Raw genomic sequence first — 13,466 nt, forward strand, 5'->3', positions numbered from 1 at the left:
AGCTAGACCTCTAAACGCAACCGGAGGGAGAACCCGAACCTTGGCTGAGTGTTTCGGGCTTCACTGGTTGTACCGGGACCGCCGAGACCGGTGCTGGAGCCACTCGGCAGACAGAAGCTGTCTCGGGTACGATCCTCAGGGTTATGACACTAATGCGTGGGAAACCGCGTGTTGTCCTAACTTCTGCATACATCCGTGTTGCAGAATTTGATCTGAATGAGTGTGTGTGTGTGTGTGCATGTGTGCGTCATCATGTCTTCCTGTCAAACAAATGTGATGACAGACGGAAACCCTGCCAGAACATACAGTAACTGCAGATTGATTAACAGTTGTGGTTTTTCTTAGTTGTTTTGTTTTTTTAGTTTTTTTTTTTACAGACGTCAGTGCATCTTCAGAAGTGATGTGTTGCAGAACTTGTAAACCCCCAGAGTGGAAGTAGGACAGAAAGCAAACTTTAGGACCCGGGCATGGCGGTTTTGTCACGAGCAGCTGGCCATCAGCAGCATTGCTTTGACAAGGTGTCCCATTACTTTGCTAACGCAAACACTCGCTCGATGACCTCGAGACTCTGCAGAGGAGCTGGTTGGACAGTGTGAAGAGGCATCTTGTTATTTATGTCAGAATATGTATTTTTGTGTTTGTTTGTGAAGAGAATATGACAGTTCTGATAAGCCATCATGAATCTGATTTCTTATTTCCTCTCTTAATAAATAAGCAGAGCGGGGAAGTGAGTGTGAACACCAGTTTTACTGCCTCCCCGCTCACAATAGTGAGTTATTCTTGTCCTCAGGTTTATAATAAGAGCTGGTCCGGCCTACTTAAACCTTCCTATGTGGGTGAGGGGTGTGCGTGTGCGTGTGTGTGTGTGTGTGTGTGTTTTTTTTTACAGATCCTAAAATGTTTGAATGTGTTCACAAGTGTTGATAAGTCCCGGTCTCGCTTTGTTTCGTTGTGTTTCTCCAGAAGTTGACAGCGAGTGACTTGGTTATGACGACAAAGTGAAATGAACAGTTCACTTGAATCCCTCAGCGGGACTCCACTAATGAGGCTGGCAAACAGCAGCAGCACAGCTTGATTTGTCTGTGGCTGCTTATTACTCAGCCTCCCCTTTTCTCTGGTTAGAGAGTTTTATATGCTTCAGAAAATAGCCACGCAGAAGATTATAGTTGACAGTGCAGGGGCTTTTTTTTTTTGAAAATTTGTAGACGTGACACATTAAATATATGCAGATTTGCCGCAGACACTGCAATGCTACACTCTTTTGTTTTATTACTGGAAAACGTTCTCTGTTTTTCCTTCCTGCTAAAGGTTTCTTGAGAAAAAAAAAAAAAAACACAAGTCAGTGACTGACAGATGCGCGTTTCCCTCCTTATCGTTCCTCTGCAGATGTGATGCGTGAACTTCTGTTCTATCTGAGGACACACTTGGTGGTGGACGGTTAAGGGCGTGTTTTTAATGGAGGCAACACGGTCACGTCAGCTCGACACGCACAGAAATGGACTTCTGGGAAGTCTGTTTTTGTGATTGCATCATAAATGAGCGTCTCGTCTCATTAAAAAAAAAAAAAAATTCAACAGTTCTTGGGATTAACTATATTTGAAACAACACTAGTGTTAAGTGTGTTTACGGGGGGGAGGGGGGGCATAAATGTTAATAATTCATGGCATTACATCCAATAGCTGTCGGGACATTTAATTAAAAACATAACCATCAACCTCAAAAGCAGGATACCAGTTATCAGGATCACCATCTGGAGACTATGAATGTTCAATGTTATTTTGTAATTTAAATAAAAAAGTTATGATTAGCTGTTTTTATTTATGTATTTAATAGTTTACAAAAAAATTAAATTTTGCTGCAACAATGAATCAATCAGAATTAATTGGCAACTATTTTTTAAAATCAGTTAATCTTTCTGTCATTTTAATTGAACGAATTATATATTTCTCTAATTCTCTAATTCTGTCTTCTTAAATGTTGAATGTTTTTCTGACTCGATAAATTCTCCATGATAATGAGCTTGTTAATGAGATCGAATTGTCTCCTCTCATTCTTTACTGCATGAGAGTGAAGTCTTCGTCTCCCACGCCGACACGCCGTTTGTCATCGTTTCAACATCGAGAACAGAGAACAGATATTTCTGTACGTCATCAAAAATGTAGCTCAGAAACTTTCAAAACATGTTTGTCTAATAACATTTTGAAGTGTTTAATGGTACTTGACTTTTTTTTATAATTGCTACTTTGCCACTTTCAGTCATTGTGTGTGTGTGTGTGTGTGTGTGTGTGTGTGTGTGTGTCAGAATTAGACGAAGGGGTTTGATTTCATCCTCCAATTCATGTCTGGATGTGGAGGGCGGGTAAAATTGATGGATCAAAGATTGTGTTGCCATAGTGATCCAGAGGAGTGGGACTCTCAGGCCTCTTTTCTTCAGTTGTGTGTTTGTGTGTGTGTGTATATATATATATATCACATACTCAATTTCTGTCGTGTGTAAGGGAGAGAATATTTGATCTTTGTGTTTGAGTGCTTTGTGTACTTCTGTCCTCAGTGCCCGATGACCTCAGTCCAGAAGAGCGTCAGGAGCTGGAGAACATCCGCCGCAGAAAACAAGAGCTACTGCAGGACATTCAAGTAAGAATACACTCACACACTGTGGTGATGCTCTCCTCAACTTATATATATATATATATTTATTTTTTTTCTCCATCTATTTCTTGACCTCTACACCAAATCCAAGCTGAGTTTTGGGGCCTATGTAAACTCTCAACTAAAACTCTGTACGCACAAAAACGGCAACATGCGTTTGTCTTTGATGTGTTTCTGTTTTATGGATCTCAGTAACTGTGGACCACCTTAAACAAGCCCAGTCAGCCATACACGGATATAAATGAACAGCTTGTGGATCGACACTCGTGGCTGCTCCTCCACTCGTTAGACCCGTCAAACCTGCGTTTGGAGTCTGCGTGAGGCGCGCACATTTTCACCATAAATTCCTCCGTATAAATACAGATTTATGTTTGAGGCCTTTTCTTTTGTCCTGTTCCTGTCTTGATTACTACCAGGACAAAATGCTCCTTCAGCTGGGCAGCTATGAAAAGGAGTTTGTTTTTGTCCTTGCTGTGAACCTTGTGGTCGTCTGGACTGAAACGTTTCATTTTTTTTTTTTTTTTTTAATCATTTGGATTATTTCAGACCAGAAGCCTTCAAGAATTACAAAAGCCTGGTTTGTTTTGCTTTGTCCTTTTTCCCCCTTTGTCTGTACACCACATTGTAATTCTTTCCTGTCTCTGTGTCCTTGAGGAGATTTGCACCTCCATGTCTAGACCAGAGCGCCCGGGGAGGTGTGTCTATGTATGCGTGGGTTTTTTTGGGGGTGCTGGGGGAGTTTGACCATTGGAGCATTACTGTACACATTTTAGACAGACTATGCTCTTTGTGTGCTTGTCCTATAGCCCTCTGTGCCCTGAGGGTCGGGTTTAACCCCCCCGCCCCCCCACCCCTCCTCCCGCTTCACTTCCTCTCACAACCTTTAATGAATTAGCAGAACTGCCTGTGTCAGCTCTTTATTTGGGTACATTGGTTTTGCAGAGCGGGGGACAGAGCACGACCTGTAATCATAATATACATTTAAGATAAACAAATGATACGAGTTGAATATGAGCATAGAGGATCAAATATAGAGTAATGAAACAAAAATGTTTGCTAATACAATTATTTATCGTGTGTTGACTACTAATATCATCCACCTCTAATAAGGTGGAGTTCCTCCAATAATATGGGCAGCTAACTTGGAGCTGAAAGAAATTCATCCTCAATTAATTCGATTATGGGCTAATTGTCCTTTTTTTTTTTTAAGTAAAAATTTCCCAAATTTGCTGGTTACGGTTTGTCAGTTGAGATTATTTTGTGTTTTTATTTTGTTTTATGACACAATAATGTTAATATCTTTGGGTTTTGACAACAGCAGCAAATTCTTCAGAAACTTATAATGGGCATTTTCTTTGGCAATTTACTGACATTTTGTAGGTTGAACACGTAACGGATTAATTGAGAAAATGTTTAATTAACCAGTAATCAGAGTAATTGTCGCCTTTTACTGATTTCTGTGGATTATGTCTATCATTTTTCTTATTAATTGTTCATAAATTAACTAAGAGTGCAAAACACTATATTCAACTAAGTAACAACATGAAACTGCAAATTTTCTCTTGGTTCCAATGTTTTGTTGATACACTTCATCAACAATAACAACAACAAATACAGTATTTGAGGGGGGTACTTATGTTCATTAATTATGTTGACGTAAAAATTTTGGTATTTTTGATAACTTGACAGGGACGAGTGCTCTTCCATTTTTTATTTTTTTTTTACCAACTTAACTTCAGGACGCAAAAGAATGAGCGATTTTTCTAGTTGATATCTTTTTTTCTTTTTGCGATAATGAAGGATTAAAATGATTGAAAATGTTGAAATGTACCAAATAAAAGTAAAATAAAAGCAGTACGTATATTCTTTTAACACGATGTCCGTCCTCCACAAAACAAACCACCCAAACGGTTTCGAGAAGCCGGTCCAGAGCGTGAATACAGATTCGATGAGATGCTTTTTTTTTCAACGTCCTCCGTGGTGACACACGACACACACAAAAAAAAACTCTCGGCCTCCGGGCTGCGACGCCGTGCCGACTGATGGATGGAGTTTATTACCGAGGTCGACTCCTTCGGCGTTTTCGCGCCTCTAAGCCCCGCCCCCGTCTTGCCCTCTGGGAGGGGGGCGGGGCGGGGGGGGGGGTAACGGGTAATGAGCCGTGAAATATTCCAGTAATGGAGACAGAGGACGCTGTCAGTTTATGAAAGGGGTGTAACCATGGAAACGCGCACGGTGGAATTTTATTTACCTCAGGTGAGGGTGATGTGGCCTCGGCGGTCGCGCAACACGCACGCGCTCGCCGCCCGAGAGTCGCACGTGTTTACAGCGCCGACGTGAGACGCCGGCCTCGAGTACTTTCTGCCTCCCTTCTATAATTACCTCGGTCCATTATCTTTCTGCCGGGCTCAGTGTTTCTCCATCTGTTTCCCTCCTCTGTTCTTTCCGCCCGTAACCTCTGCCTCTCCCGAGCAGCTCCGCTAAGCCAGTCAAAGTCTTTGATCCTGCAAATTCCCGTCTCCCCACCAGTGTGACACTCAAATGGGCCGGGGAGGGAGGGGCGGGTGGGTGGGGGGTGGGGCGGATAGGCTGATAAATCTGGGTCAGCACAGGGGAGGGAGGGGGGGGTGGAGTGGAGTAGTGGGAAGAGGGAAACCGGGGAAAGGGCGGTGGGTTCTGACCCCAGAACACCAGAACAGGTGCTCCGGATCCCAGAGAGGATTTTCTGCAGAAGGGCGGCTGCTGCACGCAACTCCTGCCGAGAGGAAGAACGAGTCCGTCTGAGAGAGAGTGAATCACGTCTGCACTTTTAGGAGGTTTTTAGTGGGTCACCTACCCGGCAGGAAGTGCTCGTCGTGGAGGTAGCTCGGACAGACAAACCATGTGCACTTAACTGTGACATTCACAGCATCTCCAGTGTGAAGAGTCAGATTTCACACGAGCATCGCTTGAATATGTCTGATGTTGTTTCCTTTCAGCCGAAACGCCGAGAAAACTAATCCTTGTTTTTTTTTTCCTTCCTCCGTGTGTTTCATCTCTGCTCCTTTCCCTCCTCTACGTCACGTCTGCTCTCAGCGGCTGAAGGATGAGATAGCAGAAGTGACCAATGAGATTGAAAGTCTGGGCCTGACCGAAGAGAGGTAAAGTGTCTCTCGACTGCCGTTTCCGTGCGAGTGCGTCGGCGGCGTCACTAGTCGGTGTTTGTTTTGGTGGAAGTGGGTTTATAGGGCGAAAAATGACCAGAGAAATCTGCCTGACGCTCAAAACAGAGCCCGCTGCCGTGAGGGATTGTTTACGTTATTGATTAATCGATCAAATACTTTGTCCTGTATGTTCATGGCAGAAAACGGGCAAATATGCACATCACATTTTCCCAGAGCCCAACATGAACTGCTTATTTTAATCTGACCAGTTCAAAAAATAAATAAATAAATAAATATTCAGTGGGAAAAAATATTAACCCGAGGTCCACTCACGTTTTCTGAAATTCCTTCAGCTGAAGGAAGCGGAAGTGTTTCCTTCTCGTTGATGATGATGATGATGAAGATCATGTAAAACGGAGAAAAGAAGCAAAACACATTTGAGAGGCCGAAACAAGAGAATGTTTCACGGGGGAAGATTTAACCACCGATAGTGCGTTTTAAAAATGTGACTCTGTTTTTAGGAAAAGTATGCAGAGGAACAAACAGATGGCCATGGGCCGAAAGAAGTTCAACATGGACCCCAGGAAGGTAAATATATTTATGTCGTAGGAGTTCCTTCAACTTTATATAAATAGAAAATGATGACTCGATTGGATTAAAAACTCGTTTCTTTACCTCGTCGGCTCTTTTGAAGGATTTCGTATTCGGTGTGTTTGTGTTTTTAGTGTTTGATGTTAAGTTTGGGTTGCGTGTTCTGGTTTTGTCCATCAGGGGATTCGCTTCTTGATTGACAGCTCGCTGTTGAAAAACACCAGCGATGACATCGCCCAGTTTCTCTACAAGGGGGAGGGGCTTAATAAGACCGCCATCGGAGACTACCTGGGGGAGAGGTAAGAAATACCTCCAAACTAATTCCTTCAGTGTCATTGTAGGGAAAGCGCAAGTCGTGACATGTGACCGTCAGCCTGCATGCACAATACCAGCTCCATGAAATTAATACATTTGATCATTTTTCACACGTTAAAAAGATCTATTCCTCAAAATAAGTAATCACAGTTTCAGAGAACCTGCTCATTAAAAAAAAAAAATATATATATATATATATATATATATTTTCGGTCTATGAACTTTTTGAGAACTGTACGCGTGTAAATGTGTTAAAAGAAGAAATCAGGCCTTTTTAATTGTACAATAGTAAGTTACATACTTAAGGTCGTGATCACTTCTAAAAGATCCTCGATTAATCCGTTTGTATCTCGTCGAACTCCTCAAGTCTGGCGAGTTAAACAGAGCTGCCTTCACTTCTTGATCCCGTCTTCCTTCTGTTTACTCCCCCGTGTGTGCGTGTGCACTTGTGTGTGTGTGTGTGTGTGTGTGTGTGTGTGTGATTTTGTGCGTCGTGCAGAGATGACTTCAACATCGAGGTTCTGCACGCCTTCCTGGAGTTACACGAGTTCACAGACTTGAACCTGGTCCAGGCTCTCAGGCAGTTCCTGTGGAGCTTCAGGCTGCCCGGCGAGGCTCAGAAGATCGACCGCATGATGGAGGCGTTCGCCCAGCGATACTGTCACTGCAACCCCGGCGTGTTTCAGAGCACGGGTGTGTGTTCACCGCCACGGGGAGACGCCACGTTTACAAGTGCAACCAAAAGGGGAAGGAAACGGTTCAGCCGTAAAACAATAATATTTCCCCCAAATCTTCTTTTTATAGCGGGTATTCTAACCACATGATTACATTCAGGAACCAGCATTTTGTATTAATATTTATTCAACACTTCTGTTCAAACATTTAGTAACTAGTATTTTAATTATTTAAACACTGAAAATCGAAGGCAACGAATATGAATTTTGTAGTTGAAATCAGCGAGGAGCAGAGATAAATACAGGAAGAGTTGTTTTTTTATTAAAACATTTAAACCGTGTTCGTTTTAGTACCAAGGACGTTTAAAAAAAAAAAAAAAAAAAAAAAAAAGGTTCATCCGGTCCTTTGTCTCCGTTTTCAGATACCTGTTACGTGTTGTCGTTCGCCGTCATCATGTTGAACACGAGTCTGCACAACCCCAACGTGAAGGACAAACCCTCGGTTCAGAGATTCACTGCGATGAACAGAGGAATCAACGACGGAGGAGACCTGCCAGAGGACCTGCTGAGGGTGAGAGGAGGCTTCAACGCAAACAACTCCAAACACACCTCCCTCTGTTAGACGCTGAACCGGCTGTCAAGTTGCAAGTAAAAATTCAAGCGACGGGAATGTCTCGTTTCGACAGAAAACGGCACACGGCACTTGCTTTATGGGAAAACGACGTATTTTTCTCTTCCTGTTCACGGTCGTGCCTTCACTTCTCGGGAGAACGTTTAAACTGCGACAGAGAGAGAAACGCAGCTGCCAGATTGAACTGCGCCTCACAAATGATGAAAATCATTGAAGAATTGTATATCCATTTTATTATTACATCTGGACTCATTCTCAATACAGTATGCACATCTTTACAGTATACAAAGCCCAAAAATATCGTCTGATCTTCAATAACTAGATGATCGTTTTTATGATTCTTTGACCCAGTAAAACTATAAAGTGACACCGGGTGCTGAGGATCCTCGTAGCAAACAGGCCTGCGGACTCGGAAAGGCTTCTTCGTCACCGTCCAATAACTGTGATCCGTGGAGAACGCCTGCTCGGCGTTATGACGGAGCGTCATGTATTATGTAGGAGACCGCGGTCGGTTGTGACCACAGGCCGAGGCGGTGCTCCTTTCAGCTGTGGCTGCTCAGACACTAAACACGGACTCATTTAAGAAGGAAACGTTACAGGAGTCGGTTCACCGGCTGCTGCAGAGGCCGAGGGAGACAGTCTGTCGCTGGGATCGTGGCGGTTGCCATGGCGGTGCTTTGGTTGTTATGGTTATTGCCGTGACATATAATTTTATACACGGCTACATGCAGCGGTTGTGTGCGCGCTGGCTGAATGCTGCGCGCTTAATAGGAGCTGCGCTCACAGCTGGAGGTTGTGAACCATCGCGGATCTGCTCTGAAAGGAGGAAGAAGGCGCATAATGAAAAGTGTCTCGTCATCTCGCTTTCCTGCAGCATCTGCAGTGTTTCCAGAGCCTGACGGTGTATCAGGACCGGACCCTACCAGCTGTTTCCCGTGGATCAGGGGGATTGAATAAGTAATAGCAATGTAAAACGTACCGAGAGGCAACGCAGAAAACAACTCTGTTATACTCCTGGGGTTCAGCAAAATCTACAGTCCCATTTCAAAGAATAGTTGAGATTCAATAGAAACTTGGCTTTTCTACTTTTTTTTCAGTGCAGGCAACTTCTGTGACTCCGAGCAAATTGCTTCTTTATTCCTCCTCACGTTCCACCCAGCAATACATTTTTTTTTTCTAACCATCTCATATCCCTCCTGTTCTGCATGTCACCCTCTGCAGAACCTGTACGACAGCATCAAGAACGAACCCTTTAAGATCCCGGAGGACGACGGGAACGACCTCACGCACACCTTCTTCAACCCCGACAGAGAAGGCTGGCTGCTCAAACTCGGTATGTGAACTCGCTCGGTGGAAAACCTTCAGTTCGTCCTCCTGTTAAGACGCTGTAAACATGCCCTCTAGTGGACTGCCTGTGTAACAACATGTTTAATACAATGAAGACAGACCTGTGTTGTTGAAACTATGAACACTTTCAGTGTTTTTTTTTATAAACTCCTGTTGACGTTCTTCTTGTTTGTGTTTCATGTTTTTTTTTGTTTTTTTTGACTCCAGGAGGTATGTATCCTCAAACACCCCGGCTTTTATGCTCTGCTTTGCCTTTGAACTGCCCCCCTCCCTCCCCCCCTCCCCCCCATTCCCCCTCCCCTCCACCTCCACCGTATTACTCCTGCTGGCTGTGTGCATTCACCTTCGCATCACAACTTTAGTCAGAACAAGAAGCCACATCATTTTTCACATCCGATTTCACACTCTGCTATGATGCTTGTGCCCCGATATGAAAAAAAAAAAAAAAAAAAAAAAAATGTTTCACATCGGCTTCTAACTGCCGGCCACTGACTCGTTTTTTTTTTTTTTTTTTTTTTAACCTGAGCTTTTGCGGTCAGTCGGCTTTATTTAACCCGCTGATTTTGTGTCGTACATCAAGTCCGGTTTTGTGTCTTTCCTGAAGTCGCAGCTCACCTGTAATCTGTCCTCAGGCGGACGAGTGAAGACCTGGAAGAGGCGCTGGTTTATTCTCACAGATAACTGCCTCTACTACTTTGAATACACCACTGTAAGTAATTCCCGTTTGGCCGAGAAGAGGCGTCTGCTAAATACTGCGCGATGTGTGCTTGGATAAGTTGTACTTAGAGGTCTCCCACTGTCGTTTGTTTCCTCTCTCTGTTTACAAGGATAAGGAGCCCAGAGGGATTATTCCACTGGAAAACCTGAGTATCCGAGAAGTCGATGACTCCAAGAAACCGGTAAACTGCTGGTCTTTTTTTCTCTCTCTCGTACTTTTTGCCGTGTCGCAGCCCACCTCTGGATCTCCTGAATGAAGGAAGGAAACATTCCCAAATGTGAAGATAGTAAGCAATGGATAAATATGTTGTGATCTATCTAAAGTAGGGCTGCATCTAAAGAGCACTTTAATATAGATTCATTTTTTTTCCAACTCTAAAGCTGGTACTCGGTAATATTTGGCATTTTTTTTTTTCTGAAAGAAATCATTTGAATGATTAGCAAAGCACATCCCCCATGAACATTTGTTTCAACTCTTCTCCAAGATAAGACTTGCTAAGTTGCTTTTTTATTAGAGCCCCGGGACTAAAACGATAAATCCTCCTCAGGAAGGTTGTACTGCTCAGTTGTTTGTCGAAACCATTTCAAAGAAGTGTTGATTTAACTCTATAGTGGACATGCTGTTGTTGTTGAACTGTACTGGATTACACTTGCAGGTGTTTCTATTATTTTGTCCACCAGGCCGAAACATATATCGGATCAACTGCAGCCTCCATAATGGTCGTTAAGTTGAATGAAAACAGTTTCAACAAAACCTAAACATCATGAAGGAGGATTGGTTTCAGGACTGCATTAGTGAGGTGTACCTAATAAACTGGCACCTAAATATATATCACATTTATCTCCCATCACGGGTATTTTCTGTGTATCTTGTATTTGTTCCACTTGGATATCAACTAGTTGCTTCTTTAAATTCCCATCAAATGTAAAGCTGATCAATATTTGTGGCCGTTTATTATTATTTTTTTTTTATGTCCTATAAAATCTATATATTCCATCCAACCCTAAAAGCTAATTTGCGTTTTTGCACTTGGCTGCCGAGATAAACCTCCTGAGTCATCGCGTTTGTTACCGCTCCCTCCCAGAACTGCTTCGAGCTCTTCATCCCCAACCACAAAGATCAGGTGATCAAGGCCTGCAAGACGGAGGCAGACGGCCGCGTCGTCGAGGGCAACCACACTTTTTACCGAATCTCCGCCCCGACCGCAGAGGAGAAGGAAGAATGGATCAACAGCATGAAGTGAGTCACGGTTACGCTTTCATCTGCTGCACGTGATCGGACCGACGGTGAAGATGTCGAGGTCTAATCATCTTCCTCCTGCAGAGCCGCCATCAGCAAAGACCCGTTCTACGAGATGCTGGCTGCCCGGAAGAAGAAGGTCTCCTCCCTGAAGGGGCCGTAGAGCCGCTGCAGGTCAAACGCGGAGGCACCGAGCGCCGGCCTGCTGGAGGTGGACCTGATGCTCCTGCTGCAGAGACACTTGGACCCGACGCAGAGGATTCAGCTTTTAAAAAAAAAAAAAAAGAAAGAAAGAAAGAAAGAAAAGCTCCTTTCTCGTTACCTTTAGAACCGACGTACCTTCGTCACAGGTTTGACCTCAACTTGACTCTTCGATTTCCCGTCTGCAGATAAAAGAGCTCTTTCTGTTTGACCTTTTCAAAGCTCTGGTTCTGCAGCACTGTAATGAGGCCGTGCCCTCCGGTTAGGACTCCCACTCATCTGGAAATCTGCTGTAACGACTGTTGAAATATGTCTGATTGACCTCGGAGCCTTTTCACACAGTCGCTGTACGGTCTGCTTCAGTACATCGAGTCTCTACAGATATTTACAACAACAACAACAACAACAACAAAAACAAAAAAAGGGCAGGAAATGTTTTCACCTTCCGTCTCCAGGAGAAAAATGAGGTAAGACAGAATTTGTTACTCCAATTTAAATCACTTCCTGCTGATGTTTGATTAAAAAAAAAAATTCTGCACATCACTCAGTCCCTCCAGGAAATTACAATTGTGATAATTAATTCAAATTCAAATAATCCCATAATGTCTCCGCATTAGACGAACTCGAACAAAAAAACAACAAAAAAACGTGCTTTTTCAATAAAAATAACTCGTTTAAAATCAGCGAAGCTCTTCAACCTCCTCTCATCATCACAACAAACCACAAAACAGGAAGTGACGGGGTTTATGGGAAATGGATTTTTTTTTAATTTTTTATTATTTATCATGACAATTAGGCGACCAATCGTTGAGCGTTGTCAGTCTGTGTTAAATGACACAAGTTTATACACTTAGTTGTATTTTGCAATATATTTTTGTGCACATCGTATGCACTTAATATTATTTAAAGAGAATTTAAAGTATATAAATATTTTTACAGACTTAAGCTATGTATTTATTCTATATGACAGTCACACTGTTATGTGAAACCGTCATTTTTATGACTTTGAGCCCATTGGTTCTTTAAGTTCAGAAAATATATATTAAAAACATGGCTTCCTTCATGAGGTAGTACTTGAATTTATTATTCTTCCCCCCCCTGACTTGGAAAAGCAAAAAAAAAAATTGATCACAAAAAACCCTGGAGGGGCTGATTAGTGTGATTCAGATACAGTTTCTAAAATTGGGATCTTTGACCTGATAAATCTGAAACACTCGACGAAGACGTCCACAGAGAAACGGATCTAGTTTAGGACTCATTCTGGGACGCTGTCCTGGACGCTGTTCAGTGTGTCGCCATATAAATACTTTTTTTTTTCTAAGCCTGTTTTCTTACTGCTGTTGGCCTGTTGTCAGTGCACTGTTTATGAACATGAAGGGTAACGCATACATAGTTAAATATTTATTCATCCAGACTTCTTGTAATTTTTTTTTTTTTTTTTGTTCCTGTTTGTCTCATTAAAAGTTTGCAAAGCAATCTTCTCCTCCGGTTTCAATCTAGACTCGATTCGTTAAGTTACGCTCGGCCGACAATGTCGACGGAAAACGTTCGCGACCTTGGAAATATTTGAACAAAAGAGCTTTCAAGCCTCAAAAAAATAAAAAAGTAAGTCAATCTTTTGATATTTTTTTTTTTGCATCAACTCGATTGTTCAGGGGGGATTTTGTTACTCGGACTAAATCTTAAACTACTAAAGACATCAATGATTGACACCAAAATATTTGAAAAATCTTATCAACGTTCTTATCTCGTGTTTATGCGGCGTCGACACAAAAGCACCCGATCGTCATGTGCCGGCACGTTAATGAAACCATCTGTGTAAACAATCTCAACTTCACCAGATGTTCGCTGTCAACACTTTTCCACGCGGTTACTTTCCGCCTGTTATCTGATCGGGTTCATTTACTAGAACGGTCAGATTTTGATCTTCAACGATCACGTGAGCACGAAAGTCCTCT

At 42.7% G+C, this 13,466-nt stretch overlaps 1 protein-coding gene across 6 annotated transcripts in view; it reads left to right on the plus strand.

Moving 5' to 3' along the window:
* LOC138204783 (cytohesin-1-like) overlaps nt 1–12,984 on the plus strand; it is a 19,721-nt gene extending 6,737 nt beyond the window's left edge. For 4 of the 6 annotated variants that reach the window (XM_069160268.1, XM_069160269.1, XM_069160272.1 and 1 more), the window contains exons 2-12: nt 2,552–2,634; nt 5,725–5,789; nt 6,314–6,380; nt 6,564–6,682; nt 7,198–7,391; nt 7,795–7,943; nt 9,225–9,336; nt 9,983–10,059; nt 10,178–10,249; nt 11,153–11,307; nt 11,392–12,984. In XM_069160268.1, coding sequence (XP_069016369.1) covers nt 2,552–2,634; nt 5,725–5,789; nt 6,314–6,380; nt 6,564–6,682; nt 7,198–7,391; nt 7,795–7,943; nt 9,225–9,336; nt 9,983–10,059; nt 10,178–10,249; nt 11,153–11,307; nt 11,392–11,470 — 1,172 coding nt within the window. In that variant the 3' untranslated portion in view covers nt 11,471–12,984. Of the gene's footprint in view, nt 1–26; nt 127–2,551; nt 2,635–5,724; nt 5,790–6,313; nt 6,381–6,563; nt 6,683–7,197; nt 7,392–7,794; nt 7,944–9,224; nt 9,337–9,557; nt 9,830–9,982; nt 10,060–10,177; nt 10,250–11,152; nt 11,308–11,391 lie in introns of those variants that run through there. The other 2 variants (XM_069160274.1, XM_069160270.1) reach the window with 2 other exon arrangements.
* The last annotated feature ends 482 nt before the right edge of the window (nt 12,985–13,466 follow it).

The sequence above is a fragment of the Embiotoca jacksoni genome, unplaced genomic scaffold (assembly GCF_022577435.1).
Source record: "Embiotoca jacksoni isolate LCO1_2020_lvr unplaced genomic scaffold, fEmbJac1.0.p SCAF_26, whole genome shotgun sequence".
In the NCBI taxonomy this organism is placed as follows: domain Eukaryota; kingdom Metazoa; phylum Chordata; class Actinopteri; family Embiotocidae; genus Embiotoca; species Embiotoca jacksoni.